We start from the raw sequence: 19,314 nt of genomic DNA on the forward strand, positions 1-19,314 counted from the left end.
ATGAGTGACGGTAAGAGAGACAAAAGGTCTCCTTCTATCGTGACAACCATTTAAATATCTCACCATAAAAAGCTGAAACGTTTCGCTGGGTGCGGCAGGCAATACTTCTTTCAAACAGTACTGAAAACCTTCGCAACCGTGTTAGCAGGAGATGAAATGATTGATTTCATTTAAATTGCCCAGTTGGCAATGACACAGACAGACGATACAAACTGGTTCTGCCGGTTGTACGATTTGACTACATGGTTGTGGCGTGAGCTTGTCTGAGATTGTTTGTGTTGGCAGAGACAGTGCACTGGGCTTCACATCAAGGGCTCAGGTTCAAACCTAAGCATTTACCGTCATCAAGACTCAGCTACCTTTTTGGATATGCTTCCCACACCTCTTGGTGGTGGTGGCTGGGCATTTCAGGGTGTCTGGGGAGGGGGTGGGGGGGTGGATAGCTAAGGCTTCTCTCACTGTGTTAACCCCCTCCTCTGTTATAAATGTCCAGTGACTTCCACTGAGGGGTGGTCGGAACCTCAGCCCCCATCCCAGCTGAAGGATGACTACACGAGGACAGTTCAAGAGAAGTTTAAAATACACACACAAAATGGAGCACAACCCAGTGCCTGGCCTCTACCTGAAGACAAGTCTACTTTGGCTCCGGTTATATGATCAGCTTCATTCAGTAGAAGAAACCAATCAATGACTCCACACTACTGGCTTCAACGACCTGGCAGTCATAAAAAGACAACTTCCAATTCTGACCTCCGTTGAATCCCAACAGTTTTGATATCTCACCGCCTAGCTTGGCACAACTGTGTAGAACTGGTTTGTATTGTGACTGTACTCATGCATGACATAGCATCAGTGATCACTGCTGAAACATGCTTGGATATTAATCAAACTGTATGCATCGTCTCAGTGCTGGATGCATGACATTGTATGGCTGGGGTAGGGGAAAGGGAGGAGGGGACAGAATATGTTTGGGGGGGCGTTGGTGGTGGCGCACAATAGGAAAAAGTAAAGCAATCAATCGCTGCCAAGTGAATGCAAGGGTTGTGTCAAGTTAAAGTCTTTGGTTTGAAGCTGCCTCATTCAATTTCCCTTGGGTTCAATGTAGCCAAGTGCCATGCCCAAAGACACATGATACATGTACATGTCTAATCACTACAGCTGCCCAGTCCATAGCTATATTTTCTACCAATTTGCCGGTCGTTTAGTACTTCCGAACATCATGCACGATTCCTTGAGGTTTTTTTTGTTCTTAAAAGCTCCCTTTTGTATTGTTCAACTGTGATAGCAGGCACGAACAGAAGCCAGAAAATGCAAACTAAAGATAAAAATAAAAGCAAAACAGGGCCGATCGACTGTGAAGAGGAGGAAAGATGGAAGCTGAGTTGGAAACCTACCTTTACTCCATCGACCTTCTTGTTTAGTAAACTTTTGGCTGCTGTATTTTGCAGAAGGAAAAAAGAAAAGGAAATTACTTTCATATCTCAGTTTGTAGATTAAAAATACGACTGCCCTGTCCGGGTAGAATAAAACCGTTACCATTTGCACTTGTAGGTGGCAACATTGCTGTAACCACTGGAAACTCAACACACTGCCGAAGACAAGTCAACCAGCTGGGGCATTCCAGAAACAAGATGACATTGGTAGGGCAGACAGGGTCTTTTCACTCACCTGTTTATCCAGCGGCTCGCACGGGTCCAACAGTGGTACCCCATGGCTGCACACACATCACCTTAAACACCAGGCGAGTCCCTCTACAAATGGTCTAAGCTGCCAGAGTGCTTCTGGAGCCCTTTGCTAGCCGAGAGAATACCACCCCACCTCAAGGAACCGGCTGGGGAAGCAGTGGCGAGCCGTGTAGCGCGAGAGCTACAAACCCACGAGCTCACCGGGAAAGGTGACGACGGTGAAAAGGGTCGTCCTGCTTGGCTCACCGTGTGGTCAGGATCCACCACGTTTACATTAATCTACCAGTTAAACACAAGGTTGTCCAAGGTAATCCCAACTGTTCTGTAACAGTTGGATTTTTCAACTGAGATACCGATGAACTGAGATACCAATGGTCTGAATCCCTTTACGGAGTAAATAAACTGGAACAAAAATTTGGATTAGGTATAAACATCACACTCGTTACAACCAGATCAATGCATTACTGTAATCACCTGTAATACCTTTCTAGTTCTAGCCAAGCGATGTGAACCTATTCCTTTGAAATCCTTATACAATTCCCTGTAAAACTGGTCTTTGGTGGTGCAATGTGAACCTCTGAAGAGTGTGCAAGTGTAAAATGGGTAACTGATCTGTCACGAAGTACAAAGGCCATATGACAATCAACCTTTCAGGAGACACTGTACCCATTCAATCACCACACACCAAGATTGGCTTTTTCTCAGGTTTCTCTTGACTAAATCATTGTATTCTTCAAACTTTCACAAGACTGACTGGGAGGAGCTCACTATTGCAAACTTTTCAAGTTCATAGAGCAGTGATAAATTTATCATCATCATAGGCAGGCCCTCGGATTTTATTATCCACACTACGTTCAGTAACCCATGGACAATTTATTCAGCTATGCTTTACTTAAAATACAGCTGATTTCTTACGTGGAAATCTTAGCCCGAGATTACAGGCAACCTGACAGGCAGCTGTTTGAAATTCAGCATCAATGCTCCTTTGTTTGATTTGCCTTCCAGTCTGAAAAGGACTAACTGAGAATAACATCCTGGGAGAGCAACCTGCCTTGAATCAACGCTCTGTGACACACTTGGAATTGGACCTGTCTGCTCTGCGCTGAACTGCCTGGGACCTGGTCAACTTCACCGTTGAAGCTTAAAGGAATGGCTGCATGCAGTTATACTGCAGCTCAAATGGTGTGAGGGGACACCCTTGTGGGACCACACCAAAATTCAAACTGCTCTCGCAGCAACTTCAAACCAGGAGTCTTCATGCAGCGGTTGCGAGATGAGTAACTCTCCCATAGACACAAAAAGTGCACTTCAATTAACCCATTGTTATTTTTCAAAAAAAATCTGGGGGGGGTGGGGGGATGGTGACTTACAAATTTTGCTATACGTACAATAAATAACCACTTTGCAGAGGGACTATTATGGATATGGTTTGCTTTGCTCAGGGCTTTAGCAACATCAGTTGGTTCCACTTGAAGCCTGTGGTGGGGGGGGGAGGGCGGGGTTCCCCTTTGACATACTGTGAGTGCGCAAATAAAGAGCACATTCAATATCTTGCTACAAGTAGGGAACAAATAGTTCTTCCCTCGTGGCTATCTCTGGATGAATTGTGCACTGCTCAATTCAGATATTCTCAAACCCACGTCCTCCATCACTGAAAAGGACAAGGGTAGCAGGCTCATTGGAACACCATCGCCTCCAAGTCACACGCCATCCTGACTCGGTCTTCCATTGCTGTTCCTTCATCGACACTGGGTCAAAATCCTGGACCTTCTTATTTAACAGCACTGTGGGAGCACCTTCGCCACAAGGACTAACGGTTCAAGGCGGCGGCTCACCATCATCTTCTCAATAGCAACTAGGGATGGGCAATAAATGCCGGCCTTGCCAGCGACGCCCAGATCCCATGAATGAATTTTTTGAAATATGGTTGAGCTGGCTGTTTTTGCTTGTTGCGTTTTTGATGTGCGTTCACTACCTCGTAAAGCAGTGCACATAGAAAACCATCAGCAAATCCCATCTGGGATGTTTTTGAGGTTTGACTGCTACATGCTGTCTGGTGTGACCTTAACAGCAACAGCAATCTCCAGCACCTTCCCTGAAATTGGCCCCAGAGATCAATGTTACACAGCACAGAAATGGGGCATAAATCACAGCCCTTCCCAAAACGTTGAGAGACTTAAGGTTACGCTTGTGCCACCGCTGCTGATAAATGTAAGGATTCTGAGCCCGGGGGCCAGTCAGATAGGCAGGATGTTATCCTCGCTGTGTAAGTGAAAAATCAACCATCCATTGGACACTTGGGTCAATGGCTAAACCAAACACTGTACACAGGCATTTAAAGAGGCGGCTACGGACCATGCCCGATTCAGTACAGTTCTCACCAACTGGGAAATCAATTGATGATAAAAACCGGAGTTTTGAGTGAGCTCAGAACCTTCAGCTTTTATTTAAAACGAGACGTGAACTGTGGCACTAATTTACCGTGTGCTTTGAGCTGCAACAATCCTGGGTTTGATTTGGCCATGTGTTAAAAGAAACTAGGCTACAAGCTCCAGTCCCAGTGTGGGTTCCCGGAACAACACTGCATTGGCCATTGTGGTTCAAGGTTAAGTGTTTTCAAGTGTCAGGAATGTTGTTCTACATCTTCAAACCATTGCAAAACCAAATTGAAGGAATGTCTGCAACAGGTAGGCCTCCCTCCCCACGAAGAAAGAAGAACACATTTTTAGAAAGCTTAAAAACTTCAAGCTAAACCCAACAGATCTTAAAGAATGTGCTGCTCCCAATGTACACATTAGTTAAGGCATGAATGTGCTGAAACTGAGGTGATAACAGTAAAAAGGAAGAGAAAACAAGAGAGGTTAGGGCAAAAACAAATCAATCTTAGCAGAGTAAGAACGGAGCTTGATGGAATGGCAGAGAAGCCCTAATGGGAGCCTTCCTTACCTTGCAATAATTAGAGGTAGAGTCAAGGAGACAGAAAAATCAAGAGAGAAAGACAAGAAATTAAATCAGATAGTGGCCAGTTTTCATCAGATGTTCACTGGGTCTCAGGTCTCCATGTTTCCATGGGTACGACTATCCGCCTGTAGCATTACTTTCAATGGAATTGGATCATTACGTCAGCCCTGTTTACAATTGCCCCTTGGTCACCACGCTCAAGACAAATAAAACGTACAACCCTTGGCAGCTCTCGGAGAGAACCAAGCCTCTGAGTCGGCATCTCCTGACTGGAGATGGCTCCAGGGCGTGAACTCGGAAAAGCAGTGTCTGAGACCGCAATTGGGCAAACTATACCACCACCACCATGTTCCAGTGAGGACAAAGAAGAGGATTTGCACGTTCCGTTAAACAAGGGCCTAAAAGTCTTCCTTTTGTTTGGGAGAAGTATGAATGAGGCCAGATTAGATCAATTTACTTATGCCCTGAGATTTTTGTTAAGGGCAGCTGTAAATTGTGAAGAATTAAGTAAATAAGTCTTTAACTCCGACACTAACACTGAGGATCGTCCTGGTGACACAGTGACCAGATGGACCAATGTGCTGCTCCGTAGGGTGTCTATAGGCTTGTGGTTGTGATTACCTCCTGTGGTCCGGTGCTGATCTCACTGGATTGGTTTTTTTTGGGGTGCGGGGGGATCTTGATCGGTGTTGGATCACTGTGGGGAGGAAGATGTTGATATAATTTGTTTTGTTGGAAGTGGGGCAGGGGAGAAGAAGTTTGGGTCATTCAGGGATGGAGGAGGGTATTCCGCTTGGATTATTGAGGAGGGAGGAAGCAAGATGCTGAATTCAGTTGGTTTGTTTGGGAGGATCTGTGAGATGCTGACCTCAATTGGGATTATGTGGAGGGGGGAGGGGGGGGGGGTGGTGAATACGCTAATGGGGCCCAACAGGAGAAGGTTGCAAAACCTGTTCACAGTCAATGCGGACTGCTCTTGTTGGCCTCTTGGCAGTCAGCCACCTCTTGACAGAGAAAGGATGGAGGTCACATGATTAAAAAATAGCATTATTTTTTAGGTGAGCTTAGACCGGTTTCATGGTAGTGAGCAACATAGCTCCATCACCCAAAGCATCAATCTTAATATGAACAGCCACTTCGCAGAGATCCCGTGCTCAAACCCCTCCAGTGCAAGTGACCTTGTAAAGAGGGCTTTCGTGTGATCGTACCATCACACATGCGACTCATCCCAGTGCCAGGAGAACGCTGCGACAGGGAGAAATCGTCTCGTAACACACAACAAACCCGAGCAAGCAAGCCCGCTCTCACATGCACAGTCGGCTCACTCTTTTTTGGCATGCAGCATTCACTTTTCAAAAGTGCAAGTACAGCCACCGACACTCCAAAGCAACAAGATGGCAAACAAAGTCGGTGAGGTGCAAACACGTCTCGTCTCCCTCCCCCCCCCCCGCCCCCCCCATCTCACTCTGCAAAGAGGGGGAGACAGTCCTGGCCGTATATTTCGCCATTCCAGCTGCAACAGTGCCTTTATAACCAAGCGCTGCAACTCAGGCTGGCCGACTGGAATTGTTACAGTAACTAGTTAAGGATAACCAAACTGCTTTGGATTTGACATGGACTTGTTAAGAATTGGGAATTCAGACATCAGGCATCTTTTGCTGCCTACCCAACACTGTTGTGTTGATGATGTCAAAGAACGCACTGCTTAAATGAGGTTTGTTGACAAAAGTCTTGTCACTTACGGTAATTATTATTAAAATCTCTCGCACTGAGCGTTTATCTGCAGGAATCTCTTATTGCTAGCAGAAATTTTTGTGACATTTGAAGGGATAGCTTTTATGGAAGAATTTGATCTCGTGATGGTCGGCAGAAGTATTTGACGACAGTTTTTGCAAGAGAAAATTATCCTTACACTATACTGACACTACATTATCACCCCCAAGGTGTGCAAATACCATCAACCCCTGCCACCATTCCCCCCCGCAACACAAAGAAATGTCCTTCCTGAAGGCATGACTCATGTAGAGTATGTATCCACTTGCACCATCTACATGTGACAGACCGAGTGTCAGCAGGTCATTGCAGCTTGATGCAGCCCTCGCTCAATGTCCACACTTCCCAGCTGGGATCGCTGGGTCAGGCTTAGGGGCCCAGGCTGGCCATTCACCTCCTTTGCCTCGGGATGAAGAAGTCAATGTTAACGCCTTCGTCGCTGCAGCGGCCGAGGTCAGGTTACTCAGCGCAGACAAGGCAATCAACTAGGGGTTGGTTTATGTGGTTGGTTTCTGGTCCGTATGACTCAGTAACACATCAACTGGTGCTCTCATCCACCGAGCCAAGGGGGAGTGCAAGAGTTTTAGAGTGTTCTTTTGGCCGGACATCCACAACGTGCTCGGTACGTATCCAGTCACGAGTGGGACAGGCAGCAGTCCAACCTCATGAGGTCTGAACACCAGCCACTTCCGGCTATTCTACGGCACATCCTTCCCTCCCCATAACGACGTTGCCATTACTCTTTGAGAAATTAAGTCAGAGGTGAGCTCCGCAAGTACAAGGACACGCCAACACCAGGCACTCTTGCTCAACCTTCGTGATTATCTGTCTGCAAATTCACATTAAAATTGAGGAAATCTAACTCATTTTGCAATGACTAAAAAAGCCACACCTGACTTGATTCTGGATGTCGCTCAGGCCACTGTAATAGCGCTAACAACAGTGTACATGAAACTTTGCACAGGACAGGGACGTGCACATTGGGCTGCACCAAACAAGAGACAAAGGGCCAATGGGGTTCAAAAACACGTAAACCAAAATGACTGCAGCAAATGGACATTCCAATCTAGACAGTACCACACGGTACACAACCATTTCAACGGCTCGTTTTCGGAATTGTCCATCAAGGCGTGAACTCAAGGGAAATGGCACGGACCATCGGTCGAAACAACAGAGAACTTGCTGGCTTTCCGAGTTCTAACTGTAGCAATGCCTTTGGACGGAACAGGAGTTTACTGTGGATCAACTTGAGACACTTGTGGAAACAGTGCATTACGGAGCAGAAGAGCTGCTGCAGAAGAGCAGAGTTTGTGCATTAATGTTTAGACTAAAGTGTGTTTTTGTCTAAGAGAGCATGTTAAGTTGTGTGCCATCACAAGCAGCTCAAAGGTTGGTCCCAAGGACTACCTCATTCACAGGGGATCTTAATTCAGATTGGTACCCATTCAGCTGAAGTGCCTTCAAAGGAAGTTCCTGAACTGGTTTCCGACGGCCCTCACGTTAAAAGCCAAATACCCAAAGCCTCTCCTTGCTTGCCCAGCCAGTTAAAATGGGATTGAAATATCCAGAGACAACAGACACACGAGGTAGGGTACATTCACAAGGTACGAAAGCAGAGCGTTAGTTTGGAGCATGCCCTCCACCTGCAGTGTCCGCCCGCACACGTCTACCTTGTTCAACGAGACCAACAGTCGCGCTGGCGGCAGCTGTCATTGTCGCTGGCGCAGTGGTCTGTCTGCCCACTGTCGACGGGAATAAAAAGAAAGCAAGCAACGTCAGCAATACACACTCGGCTCAGCTAAGCTTAACCACACACTAAAGTCACTCACGCCGCACATCTGCAGGAAGGCCTCTAGCGTCCTGATGCACATCTGTCTGGTCAGTCGAACTCTAGTCGTACATTTTAAAACCATAATTTGCCCCGTCTTTGAGCACTGTATCTAGAACGATGCACACTGGTGAATGGTTCAGGCCCTGATTCAATTGCAGTGGTCCAAAGTATGAGCACGAGGCTGGACTGGTTTCGCACCAATCGTCTAAACCCCACAAGCCAGACAGCAGCCTCGTTAGAGCTCCCCTTCGCAACCTCACAATATTAGATGAGGGTTTCCCTTCCGTTTTTGGGAGTCCAATTCTGACGGGCTGTCAGTATAACTCTCGTGCTGTGCTGATCGCTGACAGAAGCCGATAGCAGAACTGGGGACCGCCATATTATGGTGAGTTTATCAAGGAGTAAGTTGCAGCAGATAAGCAGAGATTGCACGCTCTGTCTAAAAGTTCAGTCAATCTGGCTAATTTTGCATACGGTAAGTTTGATGCAGAACATTATGAATTGAAGAGAAATGGTAAACTTGTAGACTTAGTCTACCTGCTGCAAAACCTCATTAAGCCAGACTTTGATCACATTTTACAAGCCAACGTCTGCAATCCTGTTTTGCTTGAAAGTTGTTGCATTTCCTGCCTTCCACAAACAGGGCACATCATTTTAGTTTGTAAATTTGCCTTCTCTGCCTTCCTCCCTTGTCCCAAACCATCCACGTAATCCCCATCAACCAGGAATATGGGAAGGTCCATTCTCACTCACAACTTACACACACCTATGTTGGGGAACAGATTAAAACCCACAGGTACATTAGGAGACAGAAACCCATCGCTCCGTTAACTGAACAAACTCGCCCGGTGAGAGGACAAGGAGTTAACTGGTGGGAGGTGGGAGATCAGCAAAGGATAACATCAAATTGCTTTCTTTCCTGTGAAGGTTAAAAAAATATTCAGTTCTTCAAATTATTTTGTTGAAATGTTTAAAGTTGTCGTAAGGGATTGGAAAACGAAAGAATTTTGTGAAGGTGATTTATAATGCTTTGCAATTAGAGACGACTTTTAAAAAATCTATCTTTTTCACACAAGATTATATCCTTAACGAAGAGTGCAAAGTGAAACTAAAAATGCTAACATACTGAGGAAAACATGAACAGACCATACTGCAGGTAGAGTGTGTGTGTGTGTGTACAGTACTAGTTTGTGTGTTTATATGTAAATAATGGTTAAAAATCATTGCTCGTCTCTAAATCGTCCTGTGCCTCGCCCACTCTATCTCCACACCCACCCCAGCCCAATACTTTTTCTCAAGCTCCCCATTTCTCTGACTTTGGCCCACAATGTGTGGCAGAACCTTCGGCTGCCCGAGCCCTACTCTCCGAGATTCTCGCCCTTCATTTCTCCACCCCTCCTCATAAAATGTGACTAGAATGAAACCTGTACTCCAAGGGTTAAATTATGAGGAGAGATTACACAAACTAGATTTTATATTCGTTGGAATTAAGAAGATTAAGGGGTGATTTAATTGAAGTTTTCAAAGTATGAAGGGGAACTGATGGGGTAGATAGAGAGAAACTATTCCCGCTGGTTGGGGAGTCGAGGACTAGGGGGCATAGTCTAAAGATTAGAGCCAGACCTTACAGGAGTGAAGTTAGGAAACACTTCTACACACAAAGGGTGGTAGAAGTTTGGAACTCTCTTCCGCAAACGGCAATCGATGCTGGGTTAATTATTCATTTTAAATCTAAGATTGGTGGATTTTTATTAGCCAAAGGCAGGTATATGGAATTAGGTCACAGATCAGCCGTGGTCTCATTGCATGGCGGAACAGGCTCGAGGGGCTGAATGGCCTCCTCCTGTTCCAATGTTCCTCCAAACTCATCTTTCTGATCAAGCTTCTGGTCACCCAGCTCTGCTCTGCTTTTCCTGCTCAGTGTCGTGTTTTCATTGACCTATCTGGGAAACACCTTAGGACCTCCATTTGAAAACCTTGAACGCTACAAGGTTTTATTTCCATTTTCGCTTGTTGTGCTTTGCGCCAGTTTTTAATGCCGTGTGACGTGTGTCTTGTTGGGTTATTCAGGGGCAGCTATTTTTGCTTCATGTAGAAACTAATTGCTAGTTGGGTTATCTAAACTACAAACTACCAAACTTGGATTTAATGTCTTTTCGCTCCTTATTTTGCAACAAAGCTTCACGTCAGAAGCCACATCAGGTGTAGATTTGACTAAATTAACCGATGAGACGTCAAAAGCTTCGACAGCCCGCAGTTAGTTTTTACGCCAGAGTTCCAATGGGCAGCTGTCCGTGGCATTAGTGAGGGAGTAGGTTGCTTTGAAAACAGAGGGTTTACGTTAAACCTACCTGAGAAGTTCCGTGTTGCTAACATAGTAGTAAGAATGGCACCCTAGATGGGAAAAAAGGAAGATGTCAACCAATGCAAGCAATTTAAATATCAGTAAAAGGAAGGACTTAGAAACTTGCATTGATATCACACTTTTCACAACCTCAGGACATCCCAAAACATTTCACAGCTAATGAAGGACTTTTGAAGTGTAGGAAACACGGCAGCCATTTGCTCACAAACAACAATTGGATAAATGAGCACATCATCTTTTTTAGTGATGTTGATTTACAGGAAAGACTTAGATTTATATAGCGCCTTTCGCAACCACCTGATATCCCAAAGCACTTTGCAGCCAATGAAGTACTTTAAGGGAGGTCTTGGCCCAGGGATTCCCAGGTGCCGGTGGGGATGTTGCACTTTATCAAGGAGGCTTTGAGGGTGTCCTTGAAATGTTTCCTCTGCCCACCTGGGGCTCGCTTGCCTCAGAGGCGAGTGTGCTACCCAATGTTGTAATGTAGGAATCGAGGCAGCCAATTTGCGCACTGCAAGTCCTACAAACAGCAATGTGGCTAACAGAAAGCAGAGAGTCGGGATAAATGGGTCCTTTTCGGGTTGGAAATCGGTGGTTAGTGGTGTGCCACAGGGATCGGTGCTGGGACCACAACTGTTTACAATATACATAGGTGACCTGGAAGAGGGGACAGAGTGTAGTGTAACAAAATGACACAAAGATTAGTGGGAAAGCGGGTTGTGTAGAGGACACAGAGAGGCTGCAAAGAGATTTAGATAGGTTAAGTAAATGGGCTAAGTTCTGGCAGATGGAATACATTGTCGGAAAGTGTGATGTCATCCACCTTGGGAAAAAAAAACAGTAAAAGGGAATATTATTTGAATGGGGAGAAATTACAACATGCTGCAGTGCAGAGGGACCTGGGGGTCCTTGTGCATGAATCCCAAAAGGTTAGTTTGCAGGTGCAGCAGGTAATCAGGAAGGCGAATGGAATGTTGGCCTTCATTGCGAGAGGGATGGAGTACAAAAGCAGGGAGGTCCTGCTGCAACCTGTATAGGGTATTAGTGAGGCCGCACCTGGAGTACTGCGTGCAGTTTTGGTCACCTTACTTAAGGAAGGATATACTAGCCTTGGAGAGGGTACAGAGACGATTCACTAGGCTGATTCCAGAGATGAGGGGGTTACCTTATGATGATAGATTGAGTAGACTGGGTCTTTACTCGTAGGAGTTCAGAAGGATGAGGGGTGATCTTATCGAAACATTTAAGATAATGATAGGGATAGACAAGATAGAGGCAGAGAGGTTGTTTCCACTGGTCGGGGAGACTAGAACTAGGGAGCACAGCCTCAAAATACGGGGAAGCCAATTTAAAACCGAGTTGAGAGGGAATTTCTTCTCCCAGAGGGTTGTGAATCTGTGGAATTCTCTGCCCAAGGAAGCAGTTGAGGCTAGCTCATTGAATGTATTCAAATCACAGATAGATAGATTTTTAACCAATAAGGGAAATAAGGGTTACGGGGAGCGGGCGGGTAAGTGGAGCTGAGTCCACGGCCAGATCAGCCATGATCTTGTTGAATGGCAGAGCAGGCTCGAGGGGCTGGATGGCCTACTCCTGTTCCTAATTCTTATGTTATAATTTTGTTATGTTGATTAAGGGATAAATATTGGCCAGGACACCAGGGATAGTGCCATGGGATCTTTTACGTCCACCTGAGAGGGCAGACAGGGCCTCGGTTTAATGTCTCATCCAAAAGACGGCACCTCCGACTGCAGCGCTCCCTCAGCCTAGATTTATGTGCTTAAGTCCCTGGAGTGGGACTTGAACCCACATCATCATCATAGGCAGTCCCTCGAAATCAAAGTGAGTTTTCAGGTGACTACAGTCCAATACGGGAATTACAGTCCCTGTCAAAGGTGGACAGACAGTGGTTGAAGGAAAGGGTGGGTGGGGAGTCTGGTTTGCCGCACGCTCCTTCCGCTGCCTGCACTTGCTTTCTGCATGCTCTCGGCAACGAGACTCGAGGTGCTCAGCGTCCTCCCGGATGCACTTCCTCCACTTTGGACGGTCTTGGCCCAGGGATTCCCAGGTGCCGGTGGGGATGTTGCATTTTATCAAGGAGGCTTTGAGGGTGTCCTTGAAGTGTTTCCTCTGCCCACCTGGGGCTCGCTTGCCTCAGAGGCGAGTATGCTACCCACTGAGCCACAGTTAACACATAGGGATAAATATTGGTCAGGGCACCGGGGAGAATTCCCTGCTCTTTGATTTATGCCATGGGATCCTTTACTTGAGAGAGCAGACGGGGCCTCGGTACGGCCTCTCATCAGAAAGACGGCACCTCCGACAGTACAGTACGCCATTGGTGCTGCACTATTCCCAAATTAAGGTGTCCAAGCTCTGAGGAGCGGTCAGCCAACCTGGGGCTTTGCTCTCGAGACGTCGGAGTGATTTGATGGAACTTTTTAAAATTTAAGATTTGAAAACATGGATACGGAGAAGTTCTTCTGCTGTGTAAGAACTTCAAGAACAGGACTGCTTAATTTCACATTAAGGGAGGTAAGAGAGAGAAAATTCAGGCAATTTTTTTGAGTGAAAGGGTGAGAAATATGCAAACTAGACGAGCAACGAGGGTGGGCAATAAGAAATTAAGATGGGGTTCAAAGGGACTGGACAAGTTCCTCATAGTAAACAGGACTGAGGGTTATTAGACTTCATCGAGGTAACGGTGTGGGAAGGTGAATGGACCAATAATCTGGTCTGGAAAATGTGCGATAGAACAAGTCTCCTTTTCAAGTTCAGACCCAAGAAGAGGGATAAGAAACTTGAATATTTTGAAATCTATGATCATCAGTCTCAATACACCAACAATTTTCCGAATCGGATACCATAATGTATTTGCTTCATGGGTTCTTTGCTTAAGAATTCATAGCAACACATTGCTATTAAGAACTAGTTGGTTTATTAGCAAACGGTTTAACAATCACACCACACATTACCGGTTCATCCACCAGGCTCACAACTACCTGCCTCATCGTGGATCCCCTGAATCCAACTGCTGGGGTTTTATTGAGTCTTGTGAACATCACGTGACTGACTAAGCCACTCCCAACTCAACAGCTCTACAAACCTGTGAGCTTACTCATGGTGCATACATTACAGATACAAGCTTCCTGAGCTGCACGTGAAACACTGACACAGCCACCACTGCACTGATTACAATAAAATCTTTCTTACCTTGAGTTTTCGCCTGGCATTGAACTTCTTCAAACATTCCACAGTCTCTTGGCGATGCATCATAGATGCAACAGTGGATCGTTGCTGAAAATGAAAACATTAAACTTCAGCAAGATTTTTTTTTTTTAAAACTCCTTTCTTGCATCAATATAAAGTGAGTTTACTGTGAACACATTTCCCCAACCCACTAAAAGCACCAAAAATGTCTCAAGTACTGTTTCTCCATTGACCTGCTATCCCACGTGTCTTTGCAGTGTGAAATTGATATAATCGGAATGTGCTACTTCACGTCTTCAGATCCTTTCCAATCCGGGACACCTCATCACTGCCCACATTACACATATAGCAGATGGAGTAAACGTGCGCAGGCAAAATCCATCAATCGCCTTAATTAACAATAATGAGGTGTTTGTATCCAATCAACTTTGTGTGTGCGCACATCGGGGTCGAAATTCGGTACTGCCGTTTTTGAGGCGGTATCACCGCCCAAGTGCTGAATTTAGCATTAGGTGCAGGCTCAAACTGCAAATTCAGTTTTTACGCCCAAAGATGAGAGAGCAGCGCTAAAAAGTGGCGTTGCGCACTCACCCTCGGGCGGGAGCTCAGGAGGCCGACTGAATTTCCCATCGGGAGGCTGCCGCCATGCTTGCTGGGAAACGGGGACAAAAAAATCTCAAACTTCTCCGACCTGCACACAAACTTCCCTACTGTTACAACTAATGAAAAGATGATGAAATAAATCAAGAAAAAGAAACTGACCTTGCTCTCTGGGCGAATATGCCCGAGCACCGCGATGTTCCCTCCACTTTTCCCAGGCAGTACGGACACCTGGCCGTTAGGCGTCAGTACAAACCAAATATGGCGGGAGCGGCGCCATGGGGGCGCTGCACGCTGGATGACGTCACCACACGGGTGGCGTTAGGCGGCACACCTCTTGACACCTCTACCAAAGAGCCTATCGAATTTCTCCCGAGCCGTGGATGCCGCTGAACACCGACGGCAGGCCTTTGCCACCCGTTAGCCGGGCGGCATTATAAAGGGAATTTCGACCCCATCACTTTCTGTCTTTTAGTACGAGCAACAGCGATACAGCTTTGAAACTAAAACGGGTTTTAAATGAGCGATAGGTTTCCGGGTGATGAAGGAAAAGGAGGTTAAAGCTTCTCCGGAGGGACGGGGGCAGATGAACACTTACACAGACCCAGGGGTGTTTCAGTGCCTCGGTGGCAGTGATACGTTTGGCAGGGTTAATCGTCAGCATCTGGTTGATGAGATTCTTGGCCTCTGGAGTAACTGTGTCCCACTCGGGGGAAGGAAACTAGAAGGGGGACAGAGAAACAGAGGTAAAGTAGGCGGAGAACTTACAAGGAACGGCATGTATTTTACACATAAGTTAACATGTTATTTCTGTCCACATTGGTTTCCTTGTTTACTGAGAATGGTCAGCACCAAGTGCTCACTGTATGGTGCCATTTTCAGTTTAAAATAAATGAGTTGTCAAAGTATTCTCAAGGACTGCAATAGCCACAGGAAACTAATCTACACCGGCAGCAACAAACCCAATGGTAAAAAACATGATTGTTATGTATGCAACCCTATGTAACCTGCACACTACTGCCACCAGAGGGCGGATCTGTTGGAGTCCCAAGGGATCCCAGCATCCCTTGGGAGCACTGTATATAAGCAGGCCACCCATGCTGTACCAACACTCTGGAGTTAGAATAAAGAGGCTAAGGTCACACTTACTCACGTCTATAGTACTCAATCACATTACTTTATTCTGGACAGAACAATGATTCCCTTCAGTTTATGGTGATTTATATTTTTCCATTACACTGACTGGCCAAAGCCGGAGAACTAAGCAACGCAGAAAGTAAATAAAATGTGCTTTACCTTTGTTACTATCTGTATACTTCACTGTTGGAAAGACGTGAATTACTTATCAAATCTATCCCTTGCGCCCAGTGCTGTTACTGATGACAACTCTTGGATTACTGCTCAGTGACTGTAAAGAGTTTGAAGCTGTTTATTTCTCTGTAGCAAGTTGCAAAAATTGATTTGACTGCAGCCTCCCAGACGTCCAATTCCCAGATAAAGTAGAACAAAGCTGTCACTGCCAGTAACTATTAAATGAAGAGCTGTTGCTGGCCAAATTATACTCAGATCCATCAACAACTTCATTTTTCCTACTTCTAAGTTCTTATTGAATCAAGACTCAGACCCACACTCTCAATTGTCTCATGACTAACTAGGGCAGAAGTGGAGGAGGCAGGCAGCAACTCCATTTGGGTTGAAATAAAAACAGGAAATGCCTGAAATACTCAGCAGGTCAAGGCGAAAGGAGATGGTAATGGGACAAGTACTGCACTGCACCATCATTCCTTGTTTCAGATGAGACGTTAAACCGAGGCCCCGTCTGGTCCCTCAGGTGGACGTAAAAGATCCCACGGCACTATTTCAAAGAGGAGCAGGGGAGTTATCCCCGGTGTCCTGGCCAATATTTATTCCTCAATCAACAAAACAGATTATCTGGTCATTATCACATTGCTGTTTGTGGGAGCTTGCTGTGCGCAAATTGGCTGCCGTGTTTCCCACATTACAATAGTGACTACACTCCAATAGTACTTCATTGGCTGTAAAACGCTTTGGGAAGTCAGGTATATAAATGCACGTCTTTTTGTGTCATTTAATCTTTATGCTTGTGTCATATAGGGCTAAAACTTTCATTTTCAGTGCCACCACCCAAATCTTAGCGGTAAACGTATGGTAATTTCCATATTAACCATATTCCGGCGGTAAACGGGTGGGCTAAGTGGAAATTCTAGCCGTTAATCTCTCCTAACTTGCATCCTATCACAAACCTTCCCTTTTGTCCTTTCCTCCCCTCCCCCTACACTTGTTTAAACCTGTTACATCCTGAACTTTTTCCAGTGCTGATGAAAGGTCATCGACCTGAAACGTTAACTCGGTTTCTCTCTCCGCAGATGCTGCCTGACCCGCTGAATGTTTCCAGCAATTTTCTGGTGTTTTATTTCAGATTTCCAGCATCCGCAGTGTTTTTCTTTCATCCTTTTGGATTGAGTTAGCTCCTGTGGCAGCCTGCCTGTCAATGGGAACAAATTGTCACCCCTCCCCACGAAAGAAAAACACTGCGGATAGGATGCAAGTTAGGAGAGATTAACGGCTAGAATTTCCACTTAGCCCACCCGTTTACCGCCGGAATATGGTTAATATGGAAATTACCATATGTTTACCGCTAAGATTTGGGTGGTGGCACTGAAAATTAAGGTTTTAGCCCTATATGACACAAGCATAAAGATTAAAATGACACAAAAAGACTTGCATTTATATGCCCCATGACAGACTTAATCAAGCAAGGTGGTCTACAGTATTCCAAGGCACTGCTGATGACTGAGCACTTAACAGGGCACACTGACGGGAGCTGGAAAGTTAGTGCTCCGGCTGGGGACTGGGATTCTTCCCACTTCGGCTCCAGAAAAATGTTTAAACATGTGCCCAAAGGTTGTCCTAGCTGGTAAAGCAACGGGAAGCTCATCAGAGCTCCATGGTGACAAGTTGAACCAGTTGAGTTCAATTGATCCGCCTCTGCACGCTCAGGGAATCGAAGCCCAAGGTCCTGGCCTCATTCCAATCTGCGGCTGCGTTCCCCGGGCTTGTGTGAGTGGTACATATCATGTATTCAACCAGCATTGTAACCCATGTATAATCTGACCTAAGTTGTACACTGTGAGAACAATGACCACTCGGTGGGAGACACTCCTAACCTGGACCTTCAGGTATAAAAGGGGAAGCTCCACCCACCTTCATCACTTGAGTGCTAAGGATTAAAGGACAGGTCACAGATTGACCTTCTCTCAAGCATGGGCCTCGTGTGCATTTACTATATAGTAAGGACGTATCAGTACGTATCTCTGCAGAGAGAGTGTGCACCTTTTAAAGGGGAGTATTCTCTGTGGGAAGGCAGTATTTATTGTCCATAGGATTGGACTGGAGTCACATGTAGGCCAGTTGGGTTTTTACAGCACAAATGATGAGATTTGCAGTTCAGGTTCACAACTTGCTGTGGTGGCATTTTGGGTTGTGAGTCCCAATCACCCCTTGTGCTCGCCGACCTACATTGGCTCCCGGTTAAGCAACGCCTCGATTTCAGCATTCTCATCCTTATTTACAAATCCCTCCATGGCCTCACCCCTCCCTATCTCTGTAATCTCTTTCAGTCTCTCAGCTATTTACAATATACATTAATGATTTGGATGAAGGAATTGAGTGTAATATCTCCAAGTTTGCAGATGACAGTAAACTGGGTGGCGGTGTGAGCTGTGAGGAGGACGCTAAGAGGCTGCAGGGTGACTTGGACAGATTAGGTGAGTGGGCAAATGCATGGCAGATGCAGTATAATGTGGATAAGTGTGAGGTTATCCACTTTGGGGGCAAAAACACGAAGGCAGAATATTATCTGAATGGCAGCAAATTAGGAAAAGGGGAGGTGCAACGAGACCTGGGTGTCATGGTACGTCAATCATTAAAAGTTGGCATGCTGGTACAGCAGGCGGTGAAGAAGGCAAATGGTATGTTGACCTTCATAGCTAGGGGTTTTGAGTATAGGAGCAAGGAGGTCGTACTGCAGTTGTACAGGGCCTTGGTGAGGCCTCACCTGGAATATTGTATTCAGTTTTGATCTCCTAATCTGAGGAAGTGCAGCGAAGGTTCACCAGACTGATTTCCAGGATGGCTGGACTGACATATGAGGAGAGGCTGGATCGACTGGGTCTTTACTCACTGGAGTTTAGAAGGATGAGAGGGGATCTCATAGAAACATATAAAATTCTGAAAGGACTGAACAGGTTAGATGCAGGAAGAATGTTCCCGATGTTGGGGAAGTCCAGAACCAGCGGACACAGTCTAAGGATAAGGGGTAAGCCATTTAGGACCGAGATGAGGAGAAACTTCTTCACGCAGGGAGTTGTTAACCTGTGGAATTCTCTACCGCAGAGAGTTGTTGATGCCAGTTCGTTAGATATATTCAAGAGTGAGTTAGATATTGCCTTTACGGCTAAAGGGATCAAGGGGTATGGAGAGAAAGCAGGAAAGGAGTACTGAGGTGAATGATCAGCCATGATCTTGTTGAATGGTGGTGCAGGCTCGAAGGGCTGAATGGCCTACTCCTGCATCTATTTTCTATGTCTGCGCACCTCAAATTCTGCCCTCTTGAGCATTCCTGATTATAACTGCCTAACTATCGATGGCCGTGCCTTCAACAGCCCCAAGCTCTGGAACTCCCTCGCTAAACTTCTCCGTCTCTCTACCTCTCTTTCCTCCTTTAAGGCGCTCCGTAAAACCTACCTCTTCCTGCCCTAAATTTCCTCTTGTGGCTCGGTGTCAGATTTATTTGTTTTGTCTTATAACACTGCTGTGAAGCGCCTTGGGACATCTACTACGTTAAAGGCGCTATATAAATACAAGTT

General features: G+C 45.9%; 1 protein-coding gene and 1 long non-coding RNA gene across 55 annotated transcripts in view; one reads left to right on the plus strand and one right to left on the minus strand.

The window, feature by feature from the left end:
- Positions 1-19,314, plus strand: part of LOC139234980 (uncharacterized) — a 198,163-nt gene that overhangs the window by 81,692 nt on the left and 97,157 nt on the right. The gene's annotated exons all lie outside the window — the stretch shown is intronic.
- LOC139234976 (calcium/calmodulin-dependent protein kinase type II subunit beta) overlaps positions 1-19,314 on the minus strand; it is a 315,635-nt gene that overhangs the window by 74,064 nt on the left and 222,257 nt on the right. For 19 of the 47 annotated variants that reach the window (XM_070865982.1, XM_070866027.1, XM_070865988.1 and 16 more), the window contains exons 10-14: positions 15,024-15,146; positions 13,829-13,912; positions 10,602-10,644; positions 8,063-8,161; positions 1,395-1,432 (exon numbers count right to left, since the gene is read on the minus strand). In XM_070865982.1, coding sequence (XP_070722083.1) covers positions 1,395-1,432; positions 8,063-8,161; positions 10,602-10,644; positions 13,829-13,912; positions 15,024-15,146 — 387 coding nt within the window. Of the gene's footprint in view, positions 1-1,394; positions 1,436-8,062; positions 8,162-10,601; positions 10,645-13,828; positions 13,913-15,023; positions 15,147-19,314 lie in introns of all 47 variants that reach the window. The other 28 variants (XM_070865995.1, XM_070866002.1, XM_070865997.1 and 25 more) reach the window with 3 other exon arrangements.

Source organism: Pristiophorus japonicus, chromosome 22, assembly GCF_044704955.1.
Source record: "Pristiophorus japonicus isolate sPriJap1 chromosome 22, sPriJap1.hap1, whole genome shotgun sequence".
Taxonomy (NCBI): Eukaryota; Metazoa; Chordata; class Chondrichthyes; family Pristiophoridae; genus Pristiophorus; species Pristiophorus japonicus.